At 35.5% G+C, this 15,433-nt stretch overlaps 1 protein-coding gene across 1 annotated transcript in view; it reads right to left on the minus strand.

Moving 5' to 3' along the window:
• Nucleotides 1–334: 334 nt before the first annotated feature.
• Nucleotides 335–15,433, minus strand: part of HOOK1 (hook microtubule tethering protein 1) — a 66,996-nt gene continuing 51,897 nt past the window's right edge. The window contains exons 13-22 of the mRNA XM_068963895.1: nt 14,902–14,989; nt 14,757–14,817; nt 12,995–13,135; nt 10,621–10,714; nt 8,780–8,814; nt 8,078–8,160; nt 7,364–7,464; nt 4,559–4,660; nt 2,621–2,689; nt 335–510 (exon numbers count right to left, since the gene is read on the minus strand). Coding sequence (XP_068819996.1) covers nt 340–510; nt 2,621–2,689; nt 4,559–4,660; nt 7,364–7,464; nt 8,078–8,160; nt 8,780–8,814; nt 10,621–10,714; nt 12,995–13,135; nt 14,757–14,817; nt 14,902–14,989 — 945 coding nt within the window. The 3' untranslated portion in view covers nt 335–339. The remainder of the gene's footprint in view (nt 511–2,620; nt 2,690–4,558; nt 4,661–7,363; nt 7,465–8,077; nt 8,161–8,779; nt 8,815–10,620; nt 10,715–12,994; nt 13,136–14,756; nt 14,818–14,901; nt 14,990–15,433) is intronic.

Here is a 15,433-nt window from a genome sequence, read left to right on the forward strand (position 1 = left end):
GAACAGTAGTTTTAAATTGCATATAACTGATTACACATTGCAAATTAATTACTGCTACAACTGAGAACTTTAAAATATACAAAGTCAATTTGAAATAATATAATACTTTCCAAAGACAAATGTTTGAAATTTTACCTTATTATATCTTCCAATTACTCACACGTGCTCCTCCAGATAGCTACTTCCAAATTCTGTTTCCATATTAATCTGGCAAAATTGCATATATTTTGATTTTAAAAAAGCTGCTATCCAGAAACATACACTTCTTTTCAACCTTGCAGTTAGTTGAAAGATGCAAAACATTTTAAGGACACTTCTGTTTATGTGTTCTTATGCAGTTTAATCAGTTGTCGCAGCAGGAACTTTAACAGAGAGACTTCTTCTGGTGCTGGTGATGTGCCGCTGCTGTGCTAGGAAAGACCGGGCAGGAGCGCAGGCCCCCGTGTCTTTGCAAGCACCACTGCTGCTCACAAGTCTAGATTCCATCCCCAGTTTCTGGAATGCTAGACTCTGAACAAAAATAAACAAATAACATGACTATTTGTCTGCAAAGTGCTTTCCACTATACAAAGTCATTTAATCCTCAAAACAATCCTCTAAAGCTGATGTTTTCCTCACTTCTTATAGAGAAAAATAAGAGTTCAGAAGCTAATCTGCACACGATAATACCCATTAAGATAGGCAAAAACCAGGGCATAAAACCCAGTTTCTCTATTTTAATCCATTACATTTGAAATCTTTAAAAACAATTGCTTAAAATAATGTTCTAGAATTAAGCTTAATTATAACAACAACAACAAAAGTTCCAAGGCAAACATTCGTGTCAGGCCAATATTCCAGCCACTATGAGCAGACACAGCACAAGAGAATAGCTCAGATCAATGGTTCTTGAAGTGTGGCCCGTGGATTAACACCTGCACCACTGGGAATTTAAAAGTGCAAATTATACTTATGGATTCTACCCAGACTGACTGACTAAGAACCTCTGCAGGCAAGTCCAATAATGTATTTTAACAAGTCTTCTGATGCATGCTGAAATTTGAGAACCACAGAATACTTCAAATTTACTATGGTCTAGCTATAAAGCTGTACATAACAAATTACCGTAGCTGTGGGCTGTTGCGTTCCTTACTAAGGAAAGTCATTACTCCTCTCTCACTAGACCACATTCCACAGTTACAGCTTCACTAGTAATTAGTACATAGTGTTAGTGTAAGTGTTAGTCACTCAGTTGTGCCCGACTCTCTGAGACTCCATGGACTGCAGCCCACCAGGCTTCTCTGTCCATGAGATTTTCCAGGCAAGGACACTGGAGTGGGTTGCCACTTAAATGCTCAAAAAACACAGGCTGAGAAATGACTAAATAATGCATTATTTGGCTCTAGTATCTTTGCTAATTTATGTGTCAAGAGGCCACAGAGCAACAAGGAAAATAATAAATCGTCTCTGATCTTAACTAGGATGGATAACTCATGAGGGAAAGTGCTGGGAACATTTCACACAATTTCCTTCAGGGTCTTGCTAAATTAAGGCAGACTTTATCAAACAGAGGAGGGAGGGAAAGAATACAGACAAAAAGTACGATGGCATGAAAGAAGAAGGCATGTTTGAGGAAGGAGAGCCAGCTCCACGTGATGAAGTACAGGGTTCACAGGTGCAGAGTCCAAAACTCTCTCATACTATCAATAAATACACAGTAGCTAAAGTCGATAATGGCTGTGTTATTATCTATGCTGCTGCTGCTGCTGCTAAGTCACTTCAGTCGTGTCCAACTCTGTGCGACCCCATAGACGGCAGCCCACCAGGCTCCCTCGCCCCTGGGATTCTCCAGGCAAGGACACTGGAGTGGGTTGCCATTTCCTTCTCCAATGCATGAAAGTGAAAAGTGAAAGTGAAGTCACTCAGTCATGTCCAACTCTTCACGATCCCATGGACTGCAGCCTACCAGGCTCCTCCATCCATGGAGAATACCCAAAAGAACCATATACATCAAGAAATGCTACTCTTGAAAACATCCCACTAAGGATAATAAAATGCGTTTCAAATTATTTTATACTGTTTTCTTTGTTAGGACAGACAGACAATTCTTAAGAGCAGTGTCTGGACGAAAACAAATAAATACAATAAAGGACATACTGAGATCGGCTTTACGGATATTAAATGCTGAGCACTAGTAACACTTAATTTTGCATTATACAGATATTTGTATTTCCACAGAAACCCTTTATGAATAACATATTAACTGCTTTAGCTCAAATGAGGCAATTTTTTAAATGTTTATGAACTGCACGAATGCTTCATGTACATTAATTTAAGGGTTAGCGAGTAATGAAACCCATTTAGTGGTTTTGAAAAAGTCAGAATCAACTAAGGATGTTGAAAATAAAATGTGAAGTAAATTTGGATTATGACCAGTTTTGGTTTTTTTTTTAAATAAAAGAGACAAAATACCCAAGTGCAACCCACAAAGTCAGATTAACTTTGTTCAGTTATGCATAAACATGAGCATGAACTAATTCATACACGTTCTCATTTGTACTAATTCCTTCCATGGTTCATGGTCAAGATGTTTGATAAGCACGGTTCAAGACAGCTAATCACTGGCTAAATTTCAACTCACCTTATTATACCAGGCAGAAACAATGAGTTTTTCTTCATAATCACGGAATTTTGCTACTTTACATTCACTCTGGAAAAAGATATGAGGACTATTTAAAATCCCAGAAATAAACCCTAACTGCTAAAAATGGATACTTTTTCATTATGCTCATGATCAAGAGAATGTGAAGAATGTGCTGGGAGGCACATACAGCAGACAAAATGTAAAGCTGAATCATGGGGAGTATATGCCCAACCCCTTTAGCAAAGAGTAAGACTGACTAATAAATCTAGGAACTTTACTGGGAGAACAGATACTGAACAACAACAGAAACTGAGCGATTCTGTCTAGAGAAAAAAGTAACCACTGGCTTCAGTGACAAAACAGAGCTGCACCTGTGGAGGAGTCAAAACTACGGAGAAAAGGGATGTGGGGAAAAATAACCCGAAAAGTCTTTTAAAATTTCCTGTATAGCTTCAGCATCAATTGTTCTGTCTCAGTCCTTGCTGACTGTATACTAGGTTGGCTGTGGCCCTATCTGTCTGCCACCCTAGAGACTGCCATTCATTTCTTAATTATTCTAGTATGGTGGATTTTGTAATCTTGTTGAGCACCAGATATAGTTGACTCACATAAAACGTTATAATCTAAAACGTCTGAATGTTCCTACAGATGCTCATGAAACAAAAAGCGTACAGGAAACAAAGGCGGTAAGATGCTCTTCTGGATCACATGCGCTCGAGGAGGACTGCCCAAGGAGAATGCAGACAGAATAACCTCTGCAATAAATACTAGCTCTCTCCTCTGTACTTCTGCAGTGTGTATATAGATATGCAGCCATAAATTAAAAGTCCATATGCAGGGTCTTAACTGAAGATTTCCTCAGAGACCTGTATTAGAGGCATGGTTTTATCATCACAGCTGTTAGGGAGCTGCATGTCAGGCAATGACACTGGTGTACTCAGCTCATGGGCTTTCACTGGGAAGTGAATAATGAGAGCAACTTAAGAGTTCAGCAATCATTCAGTTCAAGTCCCATTATTTTACAGATGAACAGACTGACGATTAGAGAGGAAGGTGATAACTTTAACATACATTAACACTAAAGCTGTAACCTTGGCCTCTGATTGATGTGATACTGAATGCTGCGGGTACAGAGATATAAGATACATCCCCTGTCCTCAAGACACTCTAACACATGTCATAAAGAAAAATGCTATTATGGAATGAATTCATGAGTTCAAAGTACATGGAGTCACTAAGGAGAGATCCCTAACTGTGCCTAAGATATATATGGAAAGCTTTATAAAAGAGGAGATATTGAAACTGGATCCTGAAGAATGAATAGTATTTCTCCCAAGAGATGCCTCTATCTAGTGCTTTTTACAATGCCTGACATGGCCTGGACAAGCATTTATAGCAACTGCCACCATAACACTGGTATACATGCTAGATACTAAAGTCTTCAAGTCTTTAAATATTTTTACCACACTCTATCTAGCTCAGAAATAATATGAAGAAAATGATAAATAAATACACTTCCCTAAAATATAACCTTCCTAGTTGACTTACAGGGAGAAGAAAAGGGAAGAAGAATCTGGTTAACTGAGTACAGTACCTTTTAAAAAAGATGAGCTTTGTTTCTTTTTTTAAAAAAAGAACTTTCATCCATGCTTTGATTTTAAAAGGAGCATGATAGCAGAACTCTACTAGAAAGAAGGACTAGCTATACGACTGGCTGTTACAGACAGAGAGACATACAATGCAGCGTGGCACATGAGCTTGGAAAGGCCCATCTTGTGGGCTAGTGAGACACTCTGTCATAACCATACTGAGTGCTAAAATGTGCTACTCTTCTAAGTTCTTGTGAAACTTGATCATTAATGGAAAATGCTGACAGCAGTTAATTATCAGGATTATACAGAATTAAGAGGGGATGCATGCATATGGAAATTTTACCTCCAGAATCTCAATTCTTCTTTCTTTCTCTGCCAACTGCTTTCTAAGTAGCATTATTTCAGCTGATGCTGGATTTAATTTGGGATCTAAAGTTTTTATTACCTGTTTAAAGGAAAACAAAACAAAACAAATCTTTTATGTTTACTTTGTCAAATACTGAAATATGAACACAGTCTATAAAATCAGTGTAAATAAAGTGGAACATTATCCAGAAAGTGATCCAAGAGTTAACTGTAGAATAATAAAAATAACATTCTAAAGAAATTCAATATTAAAAATGTGAAGATACACATCCCCAAATCAAATTTCCTTTCTTCAAGACACAGTACTCAGAAATAGTTACTCAGCTTTATAAAGCTTTAGCACTGAAGCCTTGAAATAACCCTTTTAAACATTTATCTGACTTATATCAGATAAATTAAAATTTTTTAAGTTTAATTAAAATTAATTCAATAATTATACAATCTGCTGAATATACACGGTTAAGAGTAATAGAAATTTCTTAGTTTACTAGGTGTTTTCCTACTGTGGTGGAAAGCCAACTCAGAAATATCAGGTGCAAATTACAAGAAAAAACAAGTTTCCAATGATAAGGTCATTTGTTTGATCTAATTACAAAACTATTTTAAAGGATTTAAAATTTACTGAAACTCCAATACTTTGGCCACCTGATGCGAAGAACTGACTCACTGGAAAAGACCCTGACGCTGGGAAAGACTGAAGGCAGGAGAAGGGGACAACAGAGGATGAGATGGTTGGGTGGCATCACTGACTTGATGGACATGAGTTTGAGCAAACTCCAGGAGTTGGTGATAGACAGTGAAGCCTGGTGTGCTGCAGTCCACGGGGTTGCAAAGAATTGGACACGACTAAGCGACTGAACTGAAAATTTAATGAATTCAGAAAATTTCATCTATGTTTAGAGAAGTTAAGGAAAAAAAGACTAGAAGGTAATAATCCCTAAAAATTACTGTGGTTCATTCAAAACAATTTACTGAGCACTAAATGTGGCAGGCACTACAGCAGATGGGACTGCAACAGTTCACCAGAGTTAGGGGACACTCCCATAGAAGTTCACATTATAAAAGCAGACATATTAGTGTTTAAATCACAATTTAATTACAAAGAACACATAACAGTTTGTTGCCTCTAAGTGCTAAAAGTATGGTTGTGACTTTTTTATATTTTCTGAGTTTTCTATTATATACACATGGTACTACTTTAATCTCTGCCCTGAAGTAGCATAAGGGTAAAAAATAAAATCATATTTACCAAAAAAGCAGCTGTTTTTTAAATGACAATATTTGATGATGGCAAGAACATGGGATTCATTGTCATTGCTTCATCTAAGTAGTTCTAATAGTTTTGGAATATCATTTCAAGCATCTTAACAATGTTCTTATACTTTGACCTAAAAATTTTATTTGATAGATAAACCTACGAATGAGATTAAGACAATAAACCAAAATAAGGGGAAAAACTTTCTATATAAATATGCTGCCTGTAGCCTTATTTTTAGGAGCAAAAAAAAAAAAAGACATGGAAACAAAATTTTTCCAACAACAGGACGTTGACTAGGTAAACTATGCTATATCCACTCAACTGAAAGAATTCTACCCAGCGAGTCTTTTATTTTGTAGTCTGCTTCATATACAAAGTGTCTTCTTTGCTGCTGCATTCCCAATACTTAGCATAACATTAAATATTAAGTTATATCTATATAACATGAGAACATTTTGTTTACAAATACAAATCATATGATCATAAATCATATGTGATATGATCATACAAACCAAGTGTGTGTTTGTATTATGGTAAACAATCACAGCATTGAAAAATATGCACTGTTAAGAAAATATACCAAAAGGTTAAGAGCAGTTGTCTCTGGGAACCTTACAATGTATTTTCACCGAAAGTGTTTATACTTTTCTAACAGAGACGGTGAACTGTGGCAGTCTGCCTGGCTGTTTCACAAGCCTGCCTCCCTCGAAGTTGGGAGCAGCCACATGCCTGAGTTCTGCCCAGTGAAATGAGAGGGAAGTGGTTTACACCTGATCCACTGCGTATCTCCCATGCAATCTTGGCTGTCTTCCCCAATCCACAGTTGGACAATGTCAAGTGAATCTGAGAACTCCATAGTCAAGAAGGCTGAACCTCCGTCAGCCTGGGACTCTGCGTGATTGCGCGGAGCAGAGCCCCTTCCACACTGGTCAAGAAGTAAACTCCTACCTTGTTAAGCCTTGAGGTCATGGGGTTTACCTGTTGCTGCAGGTACAATAACATTCTTTGAAAATACTTACAGTTAATGAAGAAAATATATTCAAGGAAATAAAAGATTTTATGAAAATAGTACTTACAAATATTTAAGAAAAAGTATGAAATAAGGGAAAGAATAGTCTGGTAGACAGTAGACTACTCTTTAGTTGTCTAATACAGACAATGCTAAAACAAGTTAAACATATTTTCAAAGCTCAATTTTCATAAAGGCAAATGTTAATTTTAAGAGCTAAAGATTACGTTACTTACAGTAGTCATTTTCTCTAGTGAGGTTACTACAACATTTAAACTGTCCCTGTGAAGTCATGTGCAGTTATTGCACCTGTTTCTATTTACTGAATAAAAGAAGAGAATTTTATGCAGAGCCTTAAAATACTGCTAATATGTCTGCCTTGCAAATAGGGACCTGACTGGCCAGGCAGGGTGGTAAGGAGCAAAGCACTGCGGCAAAGATCCATGAAGCGGGGGTATGGACCCCATTAGAACCCGAGTCACAAAGACTAAAATGCTGGAAGACAAGGCACTCACATTTCTTGCTTTCTCTAAGTACATTTTGTATCTTTCCTCCATTGCTTTCATATCTTCATCTTTCTTCTGAAGAGCAGCTTCAAGCTCATTGATCTTTTGTACTATTGTTGAAAAAAAAGAGAGACATGACCAATTTGAAATACTCCCTCCTCACATAAAAAGAGTACATGTATTTTCTAAAGACTGATAAAGAAAACTTAAAAGAAAAACCTTTTATTCCTTCTTTATAGTAAATCTCTAAAACTTCTGAACTATACCTAAGACATCCCTGTTCATTTTGTATTATTTTTTCTTAAAAATATCAATAATCTGCATTACCAACCTATTTTTCTCCTTTCTAGCAAGTATTTTAATGAGCAAATACAGCTTATAATTTAAGCACAACCATCACAAAATAAAATGTTCTTTCTACATATCTGAAGTTCATTTTAATCTGATTACAAATTTTATTTACACTTCCATATTACTAATTCTATTATATTTTACAATGTTTGATACTCCTATACATCCTTCAGTTCCTTTATGGATTTACTTTTTGCTTTAAGATATAATCATTTATTAATTACTTAAATCATTGAAAATTATCAATGATTTTTACTTGCAACGTATTTATCTTTGCATTGCCCAAAGACTTAAATACACAATTCCTGCATCCTTCAACTAAAAAGGCAAGTCTTTAGATAAAGTCTGATTCAGGTTTTTACAAATACCCACCATTCTGGTTTACATCTGGCTGGAGGTCTTCAATGAGCTCTTGTTTCTTCTGCAGTTCTTCATGGACCTCTGTTAGTTTTTCCCTAAGTAATGCAAAGAGCATGGAGGTTTGGAGCCAGAGAGACCTAAGAATGAAAACTGCTTTCTGCCATATAACATTTGTCGACTATGGACAAGTCACTTTCTGATTCATAATTTCCTTATCTGTGAAATGGTAATAATACCTGGCAAGTATTCTAAGGGTTGGTTGTGAGGATGTAAACTGCCTGACACATGGTGAACGGCAAATATTTTAGTTTTCTTCCCCCCAGCCACCCTAACTTTCCTAAGAAACTTAAATATTTTACAGGTTAAACACCCCACACTGCCTGGCAGGCTATAATGGGGTCGCAAAGAGTTGGACATGGCTGAGAGACTAACACTTTCACTTTTCCTTTCCACATAATCTAGTTATGACAGTTGTCTATTTTGTACATTCTCAAACGACACTAGCAATTGAAGAATATAGCAGTTTGGGATCATAAGCAGGCAGGTTGAATCTTTTACCATGTGTTTCTTTTCACATTTTGGTGACAGTGCTAAACATTCGATTGCATCAGGGTTTTTACTTTTTATAAACAAAATCAGAAAAGGGTATTAATAACCTTTTAAACCAAAATCCTTCTCCTCTCACATTTGAAATGAAGTATCAGTTTTACTTACATATGAGCTTCCAACTTCTGCTTTAGTTTGCTGGACTATAAAAATTAGAAAGAGTTGCTGTAAGATAACTATTGTGACAAAGGTAAGTTTTCCAGACATCAAAATCTCTTTACTTCCTTTTGAAGATGGATTATATAAAATAATAATGTTTTTAAAACTTTTATTTCTAATAACATACTTTCAAAACATAAAATTTTAGGTATATTTTTACTTCAAAGAAGACAGGAAAGAGAACAGAAAATTAAATTAGGAATAGTACAAGAGTAGAAAGAAAAATGCTTCATATTTCTAAATACAATGAAAGTAAAATTTGAACTTGAAGAAAAATAGCAAATGCAAGCTGAATGTGATATACTGAGGAGTATCAAACATTTAAGCATCTAAAGAATTATCCATCTAAAATATAAAATTTAAGATTTTAGACCTTCACTGAAGAACAGACTTAAAAAACTATATCATCTCTATAATAAAACCTTACCATTAAATGCAAGCACTTCTAATAATAACATCAAAATGAAGCAACTGGATTTTGTTAAAAAAAAATTTTGTTAACACAAAATTTTCTGTTTAAAAGAACAGGAATTTAAGTGGCAACAGTAGTTCTGTATCATCTACCAAATAGATTGAAAAGTTTAAAATATATAACTGAAATGTATTTTTGATACCAATAATTTTTGTTTATTTTTGGCTGAACCACACAGCATGCAGGGTCTTAATTTCCTCACCTGGAACTGAACCTATGCCCTTTGCAGTGGAAACATGGAGTCTTAACCACGGGACCACCAGGAGAGCTCTCCAATAAATTTTTTACAGTGATAAATTTAAAATCTTTAAAACACTGCAATCCAAAATGTACTACCCCAAAATGATCCCATTTTAAAAATATTCTCTACTGTGGTTTAACAAAATTTGTATTAGAGAGGTACAATACCATATATATGCACATATGAGATGCTGCCATGCATGAGACGATTTCTATTTTCCAAGCCCCCAGGGAAGAAAGAGAAAATCATATAAAGCATATAAAAGACAGAAAGGAAACTCAACCCTTTCAATCTTCCTTTTCATCTTATTTACTCTCACTCCATAGTTTTCTCTCCCATCAATACAGGTATGTCACCTAACATTCTATCCAATCAAAATCTAACACACCCTTCCTTTTTGTTGTTGTTGTTTTAGTTAAATACATTCTCCCTCAATTATCACTTCTTTTTCTCTCCGCTCAGAAATCAAACTAGGGAAACACTGCTATGTCTACTCACTTACACTGTTTGATCTCTTTTAGGTTCTCTTATCTCAAACCCTCACAATCACTGACCATAAAAACCATTAGAAATGGCAAGGCCATGAGTCTGTATGAAAGGAGGGAAGAATTAAGGGGCAATGTACTTCAAGACTGCTTTAAGATTTCTGTCCTTTGGAGACTGGTGTGATCTACTATTTCCTGAGTGCTCTTTTGGTAGAAAGACTTCCTCGCTCTCTCTTTTCCTCAATTTTGACTGCTAATTACTCTTATTAGGGTTTTTCTCAGGCCAGTCCTGTTGGGATCCCAGCACTACTGTGAAGGTTCAATTGTAGCATGCTATCTATCAGGAATTACATGAATCTAAGGGGTAGCTGTTGAAGAAGAGCAGACACTAATCACTTTCCAACCCATATTACTGACTTATAGGCTCCAAATTGGCAAAGTCACTGCATCTGTTATGCAGATATATACGGTATTTAAGGGCACCCCCCAGTGATAAGGGTAGCATTTTCAAATATAAGATTAATTTGGGCATCAGGACCAATTACAGAGAGTGCATCCACAACAGAAGTATCATAATTTTTAAGTTACTTACACTTTCACCTTCAGACTTGGAGCCTTGTTCTTGTAAAGACTTCTGGAGGTCCTCAATCTGCTGCTGCAACTCTCGGATTCGCTCTTTGCTCAGCCTATTTAAGATGGGTTACATGTGTTTATTTGTACTGAAAGTCAAAGCAGTTAAGGATTCGTACATGTGTGCTAAATTGCTTCAATCATGTCCAACTCTTTGTGACCCTATGGACTACAGTCTGCCAGGCTTCTCTGTCCATTGGGATTCTCTAGGCAAAAAAACTGGAGAGGGTTGCCATGCTCCCCACCAGGTGATCTTCCCTACCTAGGGGATCAATCCCACTTCTCCTGCATTGCAGGCAGATTCTTTATATGCTGAGCCTCCAGGGAAGCCAGGTGCATTTATGCAATTTAACTCGGAGAGTATGCATTTAATAGCAGCAACCAAAGCTGAACAACTACCTGTGGCTAGATATAATATATGGTACAGTAAACTACCTTCAAGGAAATATTCTTTTAAAAGATATTTTTATCCTAAAAGCATATATGCCCACATTTAAAAGTTTAAGGTACCTTAATGAGTCAGTGGAAAAAGCATAACATTTCTGCAGTGAACTCACTGGAATAAAAATTAGAAAACTAGCTCAGTTTTCCTTCAGTTGTATTTTTAATGAATGGAAACTAGGTTTCTGTTTGTTTCAGATTTCCTAGGGTATTGCAAGAAAAGGAAGGCCACCATTTTCCAATCATTTCTTCATAACGTTAAAGAGACTGGCACTAGCAACGAGTGTAGCTTTTTAGCTTGGCAAAATCTCATTCTTTATAACCCTGCTTAATCGTTACCTCTACTGAAGTTACCAGCAAGACAGTATCTGCTGTCAGTATATATCTCTTCATATATATGTATACGACAAAACATCCCCTGCTCACTGTAATACTATATATTTCCATTGTTATATATATTATATAATAATATCCTATTCACATGTCTACCTTCCTATATTAAAAGCTAAAACTTAGCATCTCCAGTGCTGATACTGAATTATATAAATTAGCAATATTTAATGGTCTCTTCGGGTTTCTCTTATGGCTCAGCTGGTAAAGAATCTGCCTGCAATGCAGGAGACCTGGGTTCGATCCCTGGGTTGGGAAGATCCCCTGGAGTAGGGAAAGGCTACCCACTCCAGTATTCTGGCCTGGAGAATTCCATGGACTATATAGCACATGGGGTCACAAAAAGTTGGACAGGACTGAGCGAATTTCACTTTCAACAGTCTCTTCAAGAAGCTAAAATGCTATTTTTCTTTTAGCTACAATTGAAATAATAGTACACATACAGGTTGACAGACAAGGTTCAAGTCTCTAAAATTCCTAGTGATCTTGCAGATCCAATAAAGCTATGTCAAACAAATCCAAATACTTTCATTGCCAGTATGCTATTTATAAGAGGCACAATAGCAATAGTGGTAACAGCACAGACTCTGATGTCTGATTGACAGAAGGTTCAAAGGCAGGATCCAGAACTCACTAGCTGTGTGATTTGGGCAAGTTTCTTAATGTCCTTGCACCCTCAGTTTCCTTGTTCATAAAGTGAGATTATCATAGTTACTACTTCATAGAGTTATTGTAAGAATTTCATGAGTTAGTATCAAAAAGAGCTTAGAAGCTCACTAGTAAGCACCACATGTTGGTGTTGTAGTAATAGTCACTATGTCGTGTCTGACTCTTCGTAACCCCATGAAATGTGGCCCTGCCAGGCTCCTCTGTTCATGAGATTTCCCAGTCAAGAATACTGGAGTGGGTAGCCATTCCTTCTCCAAGAGATCTTCCTGACCCAAGGTTCAAATCCACATCTCCCACACTGGCAGATGGGTTCTTTACCAATGAGCCACCAGGAAAGCCCAAGTACCACCTAAACATAATTTTTAAAAAATATTTATAAATTTTAAGCACCTCACTGGTATCAAATAAGTACACCATTTGTTTTAAACACATTACCTGTAATCTTCATTATAACCTGCAAATAGGTGCCATCTCCAATTTATATCTGGGATACTAAGTGTGAATTTAAGTAAATGCCCAGTTAAGTAAAGGTGGCATTCAAATTTGATTCCACAATCTATGTACCATCTGTGCACTGGACTCCAGTTGAAAACCAGATTGCACTTTTAAGTTTTCTGTCATTTGTGAAGACAGATGAACGAAATTCAAGAACAAGCAAACTGCTTAACAAAGTCTGCTAAAAATAATGGGTAGTGAGAGATAAAAAAACAAAACCCGAAACTTGCACAAATCCTAATATCTGAACTACAATGACATCTTCCGCCTGTGTGAGTCACGATTCTGCAGCCAGGTAATGAAATGGCTATGACTGTCGACCAGGAAGGAGCATCAGTCACCTCTGCTCGGTTTCCAGTTCATTCATCTTGCGGTGCTTCTGTTCCAGCTGCTCCTGAAGTTCCTCAATACGCTCATTCTCAGTACCTTCCTGCTGTAATCGAAGCATCTTATTTTCATGTTGCAGTCGAATGAACACCTCCCTGATGTTAAAAATCAAAATTTCTTTTTAAATTTTTTAAATATAAGAGTTTAAAAAATTCTTTAGCTTTTAAAAAAGAAAATTTCTATCTACTCAACAGCTGTCATTTTGAAATGTTACTAAAGTTTCTAAAAGTTTTCTTTTTAAAAAAATGTACACTCTAATACTATGTCTCAAGAAACAAATAGTAAATGTTTAAAGGTACAAGATTATAGATCAATAAATGTTTATTATGCAACTCTCTAAGATATAATATGAATTATTTTATTTGATAATTTAGAAACTATTCACATTAAAGTAATATACAGCACATCCTTAAAAAACATGAAGAAAAAGCAATAGATTTAAGAAATTACAGTCTGCCTAAAATTTTTAAATATCCTTTTATGCTAATGACTGTCTTTAGAATTCTGTTTCTAGAAAACATTAAAGATATATATACATTTTTTTTAAAAAAAATGCAAATGATAGGAATGGTGTTAAATTAAAAATAATGCTCTACTACCTGCTGCCCTCCTAAATCCCATTACCCAAAAGCAACTAATTTCAATTAATCTCAATTTCTGTTCTGAATGCTAGCATGATAACTTTAAAAATATAGGCTCATAGGACTATTTTTAAATGATTAATATCACTGGATATTACTAACTAAAAAGTGCAAGTTAGTTTCCAGCCCAGTTTGTAAGGAACTCTATCTTAACAGCAAAAAACTGAACAAACTGAAAATCAACAACTTATAAAAACTATGCAAAATGAAAGAATTCAACTACAAAAGGCCAAATATGGTATGATTCCACAAATATGAAATGTCTGTAATAAGCAAATCCACAGAGATAAAGAGTAGATTACCGGTTACCTGGAGCTGGCATGGAGGGGAGGCAGGAATGGGTATCTTTTGGGGAGGATGAAAATGTTCTAGAATTAGATAGCAATGATGGTTGCACAACTTGTGACTACTAAAACGTACCAGACTGCATATTTGTAAATGCGTGAATTCTATCTCAATAATAAAAAAAAAGGAGGATGTGAAGTAATTAATAAGTAAAACTGTTGCCACAAAAAGGAAAAGAAGACCATAAAAACACCAGGTAAGTCAAATACCTAGAAGTAAAGACAGCAATAAAATACCAAAATAAAAGTTGGGTCAAGAGGAACCTCTAAAATGTGTATTTTAACTCTGGCTTACTCGTCCTGCAATTGACAGATTGTCTCCTACTTTGTTTCACTGCTGGGAATTTGAAAATTATGTATTTAAAAGGTTTTCAAGAGTTTAGGAAAGGAAATTCCTAAATAACTGTCCAATATTCCTCCATTAAATAACTGTCATTTTACAGTGATATCAAAGAGTTTAAGGATAGAAAAATAAGTTCTACACAATAAAGGCCATGTTACAAAAAACCAGAATATGTTATTCAGCTAGTAAGTGAAATTTTATTTCTGGTAAATTTTTAAACTGCTATAGTAGCAATAACAATATGATTTAGGAAGTATAAGCAGATGAGGCAAAGTATTTTCAAGCTCTATGACTCATGAAGTGAAAAAATAAAGGCTTAGAAAATTATGAAAAGAATTCACATTTCTAATATTAAGTATGGGTTGTCAATTGATAAAAACAAATTTACCTATATTCCACTGGCATAATCTCAGCAGCAAGATTCTCATAACTTTTTGTAGCAGATGCATCTAAACAATATCAGCAACAAAAAAATAGATTACTGTCTCAGTATCCACCATTAAAAAACCTTTTCTAAATGCAACAAAATCCACCTGCTTGGTTTAGGTGATCCTGTTGTACTTGTGAACATCGAAGCTCTTCATTTGTTTCTTTCAGAGTGTCACGCTGTTCTATTAGTCTCTAAAAAAGAATTATTTATATAAGCAAAATAATTAATTCTGCCCCAAAGCATCGTACTTTATACTTAAGATAATTTACCTTAATATGTTAATCTGATAATTGTTCCCTACTTAATTAAAAATAACGTTTTAGTTTTAGTGCTAAGGGGTAATTTTCTCTTGCATAAATCACATAAATAACAAGACTTTATACAACACAAAGCTTGTGATTTTCCCACTAGATAGCTTATCTTTGAACCAAATGAATGTAATTATACAACAGAGTACAAAAATGTAACTGTAGAGTAATAAAAGCATATGGACTTTGGAGTCAAACAGAGCGTGGCTTGAATTCAGTTTTACAATATATTTCCAGTTGTATTATTTAAGGCAAGCTACTGACTCTTTGGCTTTAGATCTTTATCATCAAAATACAGATACTGATTCATAAGCCCCTAAAAGGTGT

The sequence above is a fragment of the Capricornis sumatraensis genome, chromosome 2, assembly GCF_032405125.1.
Source record: "Capricornis sumatraensis isolate serow.1 chromosome 2, serow.2, whole genome shotgun sequence".
NCBI lineage: Eukaryota > Metazoa > Chordata > Mammalia > Artiodactyla > Bovidae > Capricornis > Capricornis sumatraensis.